The 12,380-nt window shown below is 38.9% G+C and overlaps 1 protein-coding gene across 1 annotated transcript in view; it reads right to left on the bottom strand.

Moving 5' to 3' along the window:
• The window catches only part of STARD9 (StAR related lipid transfer domain containing 9), a 1,457,104-nt gene extending 1,445,548 nt beyond the window's left edge, over nt 1-11,556 (bottom strand). Inside the window, exon 1 of the mRNA XM_044073541.1 lies at nt 11,339-11,556. Within this exon, the coding sequence (XP_043929476.1) occupies nt 11,339-11,385 (47 nt within the window). The 5' untranslated portion in view covers nt 11,386-11,556. The remainder of the gene's footprint in view (nt 1-11,338) is intronic.
• Between the last annotated feature and the right edge of the window lie 824 nt (nt 11,557-12,380).

Genomic DNA, 12,380 nt, shown 5'->3' with positions numbered 1-12,380 from the left:
AATACTGATTAGTGTTTATAATAGTTACAACACACAACCATGTTAAATGCTTTAGCAAGTCCATTAAAATCCATTTTACCAGCTATACATCACTGGAAGGATGCCATAAATTATCACATGCACAGCCAGGCTAATGAAATGGAAGCCAGGTGCCCATCTGTGGTCTCAGCTGATGGAGGCCTAGTCAGGGAGAAAGGAGTAAAAGACTAGTAGCTGCCTCATCTCTCCTAGTGATGTGTGACGCTTTGCTAATGAAGTATCCCAGGGAGGAGCCTGTAAGAAATGTCAGCAATAACCACCTTGACAGGACAGATAATGCCAGGCTAAAGCAACCTGCAGGAACAAACAACCATGTCTGCTCAGCTTACAGTGTACCACATTTGGGGGAATAAGACAAAGGGAAAGGGAAAATGAACAATAAATGTTCTCATAGTATGATGGCCCCAAGAAATTAAATTCCCAGATCCCACCACCTACAGGGTACAAACTGCTATTTACAGGCAAAAGATGGGTCCCATGTGCCTGACATCAGCTGATGGGGGGGGTGTAGTACAGGTGACTATTTTTTTAACTTGATAAATCAATGCCCTTCTGTTTTGATCCTGGTTGCCGAAGCTCAGTTTTACAGGCATCATTAGCAGACTGTAAGAAATTCTCTGTAGAGGACACAAATATTTACAAATTAGGATTACATGAAATGGTACTTGAGAAAGTTGCACGTATGGTCCAGAAAAGAAAGCTCAGCTGTTTGGCAGGAGTGGAAAGAAATGCAAAACAGCACAACTGGGGGAATAAAAATGATGAACAGTGACAAAATTGGAATGAGACATGCTACAACTCTATCACCTGAAAGAAAAGGAAGCAAACAATATCAGAAGGAAGTAGGGAAGGCTAAACTCTGCTGCTCCGAGACTATCATGTTTCCAGTAGAAAACAGGAAGTCCTTTTCCCCAATGTACATACAGTTTTAATACCCCCCCCCTTGTATGGATGTGCAATTATGGAAGTCTGTACAGCAGCAAAAAACACAGGCAAAATGGAAGTACATCAGGGAAAGCAGACAACAGAGTATAAAATCAATATCAGATGCTACAAGATGACAGGCTGAGGAAATGGCACAATGTTTATGTACCTCACTGTTACCTGGTAGAATCTGTCATCAAAACATCTGAGAATATGAAAGAAATAGTCTTAAGAATATGAGTAGACAAATGTCTGTAACAGAAATAATGATTCCATAACACATAAGGAAGACATAATGCAGTTGAAGAGGGTGGTAGAAAAATAAAGGCATAGTAATAGCCGTCTAGGATGAACAACAGGTGTAACAATCAAGGAAATGAACAGACTGGGCGAAGCTGTTTTTGGCTGCTGCAAACTCCATTAGATACATGTCCAAGTCATTGTGGATACATTACTGCTGCTTACTGTCTGCTACAGTGGAAAGGATTAGTCAGGCTGCTGTCATGGGGCCTATATGGCCAAGAAGATAAAAAAGCAGATAAAATGGTAGCTCTCTGGCTACCCAGCTCTTCTGCTGATTGCAAATCAGATCACTTGGGACTATAACAAATGATCCAGCAGAGAGCTACACATTGGTTGCTGAAACAAAGGTAGTCAGTTTTAAGGAAATACTGGTTGAGTTTTACAGTGTAGTTATCCCCCTATCACACTAACAGACGTCACTGGACAGCAAACTGAATCTCATTATCCCGGACAGAATTTCATGAGTGGCTGTCTTACACAGGCAAAATTGGTGAAGAATACTTACTTTCATCTTAAAAAAAAATGAAGAGGGATGTCCACCCCAGGTGCAAGCATAGCATACCTCAGTAAATATAATGGTGCAGATCCAGAATGGTCTTGCTGTGCTAAGGGAAGGCTTAAGCATTCCATGCCTGCTGTTCTTTCCCTCCTTAAAATGTGTGGGGAAAACTAGAGAGTAGACAATTCTCACAGGATAAATCAGTTTCCACAGCCCTATAACATCATGTCTACTACTAATCATTACCTGTCTTTCTCTGAAAGAAAATGCTATTAAAGGAGCAGAGCAAGCAGATGAAACCATAGTCCAAAAAAAAAAAAAAAAAAAATTATATATATTAGTCTCTCACACACTGGTATGAGTCGATCCATCAACCTCCACCTCCCAGTCTGCTAGGATTACTGGCGTATCTCTATATATATATATATATATATATATATATATATATATATATATATATATATATATATATATATATATATATATATATGCATACATATACACACATACATACCACACACACACACACACACACACACACACACACAGCCTGTGGTTCATGACATTCTTAAGGGTTAAGAACAGAAGCATACAAGTATATGCAGACATGCTGTTCAGATCATCAACTGATATGAAGGGTTACAGCTACATTAATGATGAATTGGAGTCAAGGTTCTTTTCCTATAAGTATGTCTTAAACAATGTTATATTAATTTATATCAAGCATTTTTGCCCTTAAACTACACGTGGTTATGTTGTTGTTGCGTCTTTCGGCTTTTCCCGGTTAGGGGTCGCCACAGCGGAACTCCGGTCCACTAATGATTGGCAGTTGATTTTTACGTGCAGAGTTGCCAGCCCTGACGCACAACCTTCAACGAAGGTACGCCCATTCATGCATGTTTCCACGCAGAAGACTCTCCAGTTAAACAACTTGTTCATCCTCCCACCATAAGCAGACAGGCACCATCCAACTTTGTGTACGAAAACTTTAATTAAAATTATGGAAAAAGGGCTTTAGCCTTTAAGTTCCAGTCCCTTTAACAGGTGGACTTAGAAAGGTCAGTATCTTTTCCACATGATAGTGCCCTTCCTTATTATAGTGTCGGAGCATTTGTTATCATAATCCATCACTTAGAAATCCTACTGTTATCAGTACCCTCTTGACAAAACACACAATGTGTACAAAAGGTACAGCCTAAGAATAATAGAGAAAGCCATTCTTCCACATAGCACTGTGCAAGCAAACGGAAAGCAAAGTTCATGCACAGCAACTTAGCAACGAAGAAACATGCAAAAATGTTTCCAAGATGAAGCAATACTACTGCTTGTGCAGTGTGCCTAGGTTCTTACCAAAGTAATAAGTCAAGACTTCTTTTTATGCCTCAGGTTTCTCTGACATATAATTACAACTGCCTCTCTCTCCAGCCCCCACACATACTAATGATCGATTAAGCCTGTCCTGCTGTCTGAACCACACATCTGTGTACAGACCACTTCATTGTGCATTCCTCTGCAGCTGTCAATTGCCATTTGCGTAAAATGTACTGTATTTTGTGACATCTGTTCTACATATGATCCCTACCCCCTATAAAATATTTCTCTGGTGCATACAGTGAAAGAATTATGCCCTGCATTTTATTACACGCTTTCTGCTTCATGAAGAAACCAAGTGTGTGTGCGCATGCACGCATGTGTTTGTGACATGAGTTTTCCTATTGTCTATCCTTCTGATCCACTCTTTTCTCCCAATACTATTCTAGAGACACAATTCAGAGGGATGAGAAATATGTCACCCTTCTACTCTTAACAGAAAAAGAGTGTACAGCAAAAATGTACAACACTAATCCATTCCACAATAACCTACACTCTCCATGTAAACTGCCTGTCGACTAGATGAACAGTTCAGAAATTAATTACAGAGCAAAGAAAATGTTCCTGGTCCCTGCATGACTGTAACCTTGTTCTTCAGTTACATATCTTTTACGGTTTGACTGCTCAGGTCACTTGGCTTTCACACTGCCAGTTTGAAGTGTACAGAAGACAGAGTCATTGCACCCTGGCTATAACCCGCTTTTCTTCCTTTTTACCTGGTATAGTGTAACACCAGGGTGTGACATGGCAGTTTCCAGCCATTGCAAGGTCTATAGCAGCCTTACCCTGGCATCCCCATCCTTTTAAATTTAAAGAATCCCACACTAATTAGTCTTATGCACAGCTATCAAACCTCGTCCCTGTAAGAAAAAAAAATGTTTCACCTCAGTTCTTTACAATCATTCTTACAGCCTGACCATAATCTGTTACATACCATCTAATTTCTTAACAACCAATCTCATAGCATGGCTTATGAGTTGTTGAGTACCTGTTCATTTATTAACAGCCAACCACACAGCATCAGCTGACGAGTACTACTCAGTTTCCTACTAACCAAACTTACAGCATTTGCATGAGTTGATGATACAAAAGACAGGACACTAAAACTTATAGGACTGGCAAACGTGCATTTAACAGTGTAAAAATATAGCATTTCTCACCCGAGCAGTTGCTTGATCCACCTTATCCATCCCTTAATCAGCCCCATGGAAAAGCAGTCCATTAAAAACTGATTGATCAGGATTTCCGAATGGAGATGTGGCAAGCCATGAAATGCTAAAAACAATAAACCAAGGATTTTGTCTTGGTTTACTGACCATACAGTCTCAGAATTTCTTATATTATGCTGGGAGGGGGGGGGGGGTGTTAACAAAGAGACTCCCTTTCAGAACTATATATAGCAGTTCATCTGCAGTCATACCAAATGGTGTTATGTGAAAGAATAGGCCTTTCAGTTATTAGAATCTCTCTATGTGCCCCCCCCAGAATCCGGTCATAGGATTTCCATATTCCCTCAATGACCTTTACATTATCCAATGCAATCATGCTTTCATCCTTTTCCCATGTTACTTCTGAACGCGCTGTGAAGCTATCCCTTGGATATTGTTATTCAGGTACAATATCATGCATTTCTTTGTATCAAATGTTCACTATTACATTAAACAATTCATCCTACCTTGCCATGCTTGTTTTTATCCTATACACTCAACTGGCTATATTAACTATTCTGAAAATGAGCATTTCATTTGCAAAGAACATTTTGCCTCTAGTACCCTGGCAACAATGCTTGTACAGTCACTGAAGGTGAAAGATTCCAGAAGTGTACCCCAAGTTACACCATTTGTAATTCTGTAATTTTCCTTTGCCACTATATGCTCCATGTACTTTTACATTCAGCTTTCAGTTATCTAGCTAGTTTTAAACCCAAATCTAGGAAGTTGCCCTGGGACCCACTTCATCTTTAAGGTTGCAAATCTCAACATTTTGTTTGGGTCTATAATCTATCCAACCTGTGCTAAACACACGATGCTAACCCAAAGTCGCAAGTGATTTTAAAAATGGCTACTCTAAAAAAACAGTCCTGAAAATGCTACATGCTAATAAAGACATGAGCAATTTAGCACACAACTCCATAAAAATACTCAGGTCTCTGTTTCCAATATTGGATATTTAAACTGGCATGTCACTGCATTAAAATACTGCACTGTCATGTTGCACTGATACTCATTCAAGTAGCTCTCCCTGACAGACATAGCTATACACCCCACTGGATCACATGCCCTGCCTTCATCTCAGTTTTATGCCCCCATCCTCTCTATACAGAACACAGTGGGCCCTGGCAAAGAACATGGATCGGCCATTTATATTCCACAAAAACATACGTACAAGCTCCTCACCAGCCTAGGTTCCTGGCTACAACCAGCTCTGGTCTGGCATTTTCTGCAATGAGAACAGACTTTCATAGCTGGTACTACATCTGTAACCACTCGTGAGTGGTCATTAATTTATGCATGTTTACTCCACTCCACCAATTACATCTTTAAGAAACATTAACCAATGATTTCCTTATTGAACAGAAGCATTCATAAAACATTACCCAACACACCCAAACTTCAAAGTCAAACACTCCCTAAAATACCACATTTTAAACAAACTGTAAAAAAAACTTCTGACATTAAGGAAGGGAGAAAGATGTCAAACACCATTCATGGATACATTCTATTACTGTACATAAAATAAAAGTGAAAGACTCAAAGCTCATCACCTTCAAACCAAAACATTTTGACCAAAATCAGAGCTATCCTGCAGTGACTAGGTCCCCCTATTGTCTGTTAACAAAAAAGCTGCTGTACCTAGAGGAAAACAATGCCCATGTGATCTCCAGGCTGTGCAATACCAAGCCAAAACTCTGGTGTAATAAAGAACTAAAATCCCTGATTAAACCACACAGACAAACTGGCAGGAATGGAAGAAAAAAATTCCCCAAACCCTACCAATAGAGACAAATGTAGTATTCGGAGAAATCTAACAAAAAGGCTATTAGAAATGATCAGGCTTTCCATTTTCATTCATAAACTTCCCTCAGAAACAATTCCAAGCAGCTATGAAAACTAATAAACCATATAACAGACATTAAACAAAAGGCAAAAAGGAAGGAAACATTATTAAATAGGTTGCAGTCAATCTAATTTTCAGCAGTCTCGGAGGTTACACTTTTCCTTACTGTTGTGAGACCTCAGTAAATATATGACTGTGGGGGGAGGGGCTTCTCACTCTGTAAAAAAAAAAGCTTTTGGTTTTAAATGCAGAACGTGTTTTTCAGTACAGGGTTACCACCTGTCCCACTTTGGGAAGTTGTGTCCTGCAAAAATCTTGAAAAAAAATGGCAAATGTCCTGAGATTTTAGGAGAAAAATATTTCCTACATTTTCTTTAATAATTGCATAAAACAGTTATTTTGTATCTCAAAATATAAATGTTATAAGAAACTGAATAAGCAACTCAAAAGCTACAAGAATATGCTTTTATTTTGGCACAAAAGTGAAGTTCTGCCTTTTGTGCTGGCCATGGGTATGTTTTGCCTTGCAAAATCTGACGTTTCTGCAAAAAATGTCCCACTTTGGGCATTTGAAAAGGTGGCAACCCTATGTATACATTCTACCAAACAGCAGTCAATGTAAAGGACTTTGGTGACTTGAAATGAATTTCATTAAATGTTCCACAGACCCCTGCTATCACCAGACTTCCTAAATGAATAATGAATTTTCCCAGTTAACCAGCAGCTCTCGGTCTCTCTAGCCATCACTTTCTCTTCTTCCATGAAACCACATCTTGACCCCCCTCCATTTTTAATTGTACATAAAATACACCAATAAGTCCGTCCGCTGTGCTGGGTGCCAAAATTCACTTAGGCAACAAGGTAGTTAATGGAACACTTCTTTATTTAACAAACGAAACCATTTCAACCCACGTTAAGCGCTTTCATCTACTCAAATAGACTTCATCAGAACACATTCATTAAAAACATGCTGGGTTATATATACACATCCAACCAATAGTATCATTTGATTGGCCTTTCAATTAACTGTATTCAAACATTTAAAGTGCACAGTGCTTAATACATTCTCATGCATATCTATTAACTACCTTGTTGCCTAAGTGAATTTTGGCACCCAGCACAGTGGACGGACTTATCGGTGTATTTTATATAGTGTTGACTTTCGCTGACTGTTGTGGTATTTTTTAATTGTAGAGACATAAAAAAATAAATAAATAAGAAACTCAGACTGAATACATGGTGGCTCATCACACAACTATGATGGACTCCATCCTGGTTAATAAAAATTATGTCATGACATTCTAACCTGGATGGCGCAGTGCTGCAGCGGTAGCATTGTTGCCTCAGAGCAAGTAGTTCTCCGGGTCAATTCTTTGCTAGAGTGCCTCCTGTGCAGAGTCTGCATGTCCTCCCTGTTTTCGTGTGGGTTTCCTTCTGGTGCTCCAGTTTCCTCCCACGTTCAAAGGCATATGTCTGCAGCGTTTCTCCCCAGGCCTCTACCTAAAATTGGCTATATTCCAAGTTGGACTTTCCCGGTTAACAAATGTAAAATAAAACATACATAAAATAAAATAACCAAAACCTTATACCACATCTACACACACTGCCTCTGCACCAGCACACCATGTATATGTCAACAATCTCAGTACTCCCCCCTCTCAAAAGATCCTATACCCATCTCCACAAAAGACTTCCAAGCCAATTTCTGGTCTACCAACTCTCACAAGACTTTTTGAAAATTCAGTTCACACTCACTTGTCTTCCCATATTCAGGAAGACAACATGCTACAGCAGTGTGCCTACCGACCAATTGCTGTTTCAGTGAATACCAACAGACTGAGAAACTTTCTGAAACAACTTTCAGTGATGGTGGAGTTCTCTCTTTTCTCCACTACTGTGTAACCTTGGAATAGATATGTATGTATACAAGTTTGGGGGTAACATGGACAGAGCAGGTGGGCTTACATTTCTGAGAAAATACTTTTGCTGAAACTACTCTGAGCAAACATCAGGGAAGTTTACTTCTCTATCGGCATTTGCCCAAATGGCTGTTGATCTGCTGACATCATTCCCCTACTATCTCCCTGCCAGAATTTTGAGGTGCAGGGGAACAAAACAGCACTGTATGCCAGAGGATAGTCTTCAGAATGCCAACAATAGCATTGTAAATGGTTTAATCTTCATAGACCTTAGTAGATCATAACCTATTAAAGTCCTGTATGTTCTAGAAATAAGCTCAAAAGCCCTTGACTGGCTCAAAGATTTTCTCTGTAAATCTAAAAGCAAATCTGTCACCTCATACTCTTCTGTTAAACATTGTGCACAAAGGGGCCATATGATCACCATTTTTCTTCTTTGCTGTGTTCATTAACAGACTGTCTAGCGAATTTCCACAAATATTACTAACCCTATAAAGACAGTATGATCATCTACAGATCCAACTCTTGTCACGGTTGCTGCTAAGCTCCTTTCATTACAAACTTCAACACAGTTGAAAAGACTCTTGAAACAACTCCCACTGAGGGATCAGACTTGCTTACTTAAAAGCAGCCAAAACAACATTCTTCAGCTGGTTATGCCAACATTTAAAACATGTTATTGGTGAAAATGCATTCTTCAGACTAGGGTCTGCTCTCTGGAATTACTTACCCTTTGAAATAAAAAGAAAATCTCACACTGGCTATTGTCAGAAAAAAAGTCTTAAATAATTCCTAAAGAAACTGTCATAGTGCATTTGCTTGCATAATATTTGTTAACAACTCTGTACAATGATACTAAAACAAAGTAAATTGCAATGACAACTTATCAGTTGATCATTGTATCTTTCTCTTTATATAAACAAATATTATTTTGCACACATAAAACTAACAGTTACGTTCTAACTTTTATGCACATATGCTTGACATACTATATTCTGTATTCCTTTTCTGTCACAATCTGGGTGCAAAGTTTCAGTAGACCAATTCACCTACATGGGAAGCAAATTATAAACAAACATTCCTGCATTTGTCTTCACTTAATGGACCCTTGAAACGTCTTCTAACTGCCAGATAAACTCTCATCATGCTAAAGTCCAGCTTTCATCATTTTAATTCTATTTTTACATAACATTTCAATAATGCCACCGTTCAACTAATGTGTCACATAACTTACATACATCTGCTTGTTAAACAATATACAGTATGGCATCGCCTACTACAGTTTTGCTACAATCTAATGCTTTCATGTTTACAAATTAATGTTTTATTGAGATAACGCTGCATACAGAAAGCTAGTTTCCAAGCACAGGCATAGAGCTTACATTTCCAAAATTTGAATTTCATGTGCCACACCCAGAACCTCTTCAAATCCTCCACTATCCTTGACTCTTTCTTAATGGCCTACCACCCCCAACATGTTGTGCCTGTGACAAATGAACATTTTTTTTCTTGAGGAGTTCATATTTAAAAAACACACCGAGTTTCTTTTTCTCACATCCTGTTACAAAAGTAATCAGTTTCAATATCACACAGAGAATCAGCTACTTTTAGAACAGCCCTTTTTTGAGCTGCCTAACCTACAAATAAGTAACCCACTTTCCAGAAGGCGGACGAATCAAAGGCAGCAGGGAAATACAGTAGTGCTATACGTTGCACAGCTTCAGAAACTCTGCTCATAAGCTGTCAAAATGCATCAAAATACAGCTGTTAGTTTTTGCAGAACTTTAAATTCCTCAAAAGATACAGTGAAAAAAAGTATTCTTAAAAATATGTAATGTGTGCAGCATGGATTCTGTATGTATAACAAGATGTGCAAATGCATTTGAGAAGGAATGTTTGCCAATAAAGTAAAACAAGCTACTTTATGTACTAAAGTAATTGAAAAAAATAGCTGTTAAAATTATATAAATGACAATTCCTCAAAAGATACAGTGAAAAAAAGTATTCTTAAAAATATGTAATGTGTGCAGCATGGATTCTGTATGTATAACAAGATGTGCAAAGGCATTCGAGAAAGAATGTTTGCTAATAAAGTAAAACAAGCTACTTTAAGTACTAAAGTAATTGAAAACAAAGCTGTTAAAATTATATAAATGACCGCATACACTGAAGAGCACTGCTACAGCACTCAAAAGTGCTAAATTAAAACAATGCACAAAAATAAATCCGTTGAGAAACATGACATTCCTGCAGTTTAATAGTAAAAAACAGAAAACCATGTTGGTATTCTTTGAAATCCCTTGCCCCTCAAAAAGCGGGATCTGATGATAAGTCCAAGGTTTTAACACTGCATATGTCGGAGGAATGACTTGTTTTTCTACAGCTGTTAATCCTTTCATTATAAACTTACACACAGTTGAAACTCTTAAAATAGACAGCATTAGATTTGGTGTCATCTGCCTTTCTGGATCTTGCCCAAAATTCAGTGTTTTGGCTGAATTTACACAGCAGGCAGTGACGCAGAGCATGAATTTCTACTAGTGGTCCATTTAAGTTTTCAGTATACAGTCCTGTTAACTTCCCTCCCGTTAATCTAACATTAACCCTAATATTCCCGGACTTCCTTTGCTTTTTAAGAACAACTTTAAAAGACGTTCTGGTCCCTCAGTACTTGCAAGAAACCTAAACTCATATTTTTCACGCACAAAGTGACAAAGACCGTAATTAACTCGTCTGAAAACTTCACCTGTGGGTGTGACCCCCAACTTCAAAGTAAGTCAATCATCCTCTAGAAATAAAAGTTACTGCTACATCTAGTGATATATGCTCCCTGTGGTAAAGAAAGCTGCAATGAAATTTAAACCTGAACAAAAGCAACAACTACATGAGTACGTAGAGTTGCACCGATCTGTAACATTATGTGACGTGCTGAAAAGACATCTTCGTGATTTTCTCAGCATTGCAAAACAAAAGTATCTTTAAGTTCAGAACGCACTACTCATGCCTTCGCTCACCAGCCAGAGACAATTTTGGTCAAGAGTGTGAAAACCAATGACTGACAACGGATGTCACAAACTGAACTGTCACTATCCCACCAGCACGATATACATCCTCCTTCACAGTCCTCAACAGGACCCCAAAGTCGTGGTATGGGGAGGTTTGTCTATGTCACTGCTCTTTGTCTCCTTACTTTTCCAAACTTTCTTAAGGCAAACATCCCACCTACCGTTTGCTGAGAGGCCGGACACGGACCGCCACTTCCACGTTCGCCATATCACATGGAAAGAAGGACCCCGGCTCCAGTCCCACGGTCGGACCAGTTTCATGTCCGTCGATGTCGTTACCCCGCAGATGTGGGACACAGGGCTCCACTGTAAACGTACTCCATACAAGAACTAACTGTCACACTGGCTCTTACAACCGTAGACACATAATCTCTCCGCACAGCCGCTAGGCGGAGCTAGAGAGCGCAACTGTGAAACGCGGTTTCTAGGCGGAGTTCGGCGGTGATATTTACAATCTCAGACGCTTGATAATAGTACTGCACGTGGGGTAATACTTTATCGTGGTCTGGGTTGGGTATGACTTACTTCAAAAGCTGCTAGTGGTTTCGTATGTGAACCACTGTTGATGGAGCTTTAGGATGAAGTACCCCGTCGAGTGAAGTAAGGCTGTGCTCAAATAATGTTAATTTAGGAAATGTTTTTCTCAATGTAGTTTAATCGGGAAAAGAACGTAGCATTTCTTTGGTGTTAACATGATTAACAAATATACGTACACCTTTCAGCAGGTGGGGAGACGTATTTTTCTCAAACATTTCTATAAGGACAGTTAATCCATTTTAGTTTCTGGTGACTTCAAATCAAAGGGGGGGCTGCAGGAGACAGCTGAATGGGGGGGGGTCAATGGGAAGGGGTGTGGCCAACTATAAAGGGGTGGAGCTATGCTCAAAACCACAAAAACTAACTAAATACACTGCACTGGGTGCCAAACCATCACTATGAGAGTCCACTCAAGACAAAATGAAGTGTAGAAGAATAAAAATATTTCAATGCATTGGCTGCATGACAGCTTACTTAATATCAAGATGGAAACAAAAAGGTTGTGAGGCATGAAAAAATAAATTACTTTTTAAATACATTAATGGAATGCCAGTCAAAATCAAGTATAAGAAAAACAAGCAGCACTCAACTCAAACCACTTCTTGCACTGCAGTTCTAATTATAATTTATATTCTGCTTTAATAAAGTACCAAGTAACACGCTGAA

This window comes from Protopterus annectens, chromosome 6.part0 (assembly GCF_019279795.1).
Source record: "Protopterus annectens isolate FY-2018-M chromosome 6.part0, PAN1.0, whole genome shotgun sequence".
In the NCBI taxonomy this organism is placed as follows: domain Eukaryota; kingdom Metazoa; phylum Chordata; order Ceratodontiformes; family Protopteridae; genus Protopterus; species Protopterus annectens.
This window is presented reverse-complemented; position numbering and strand designations above follow the sequence as displayed.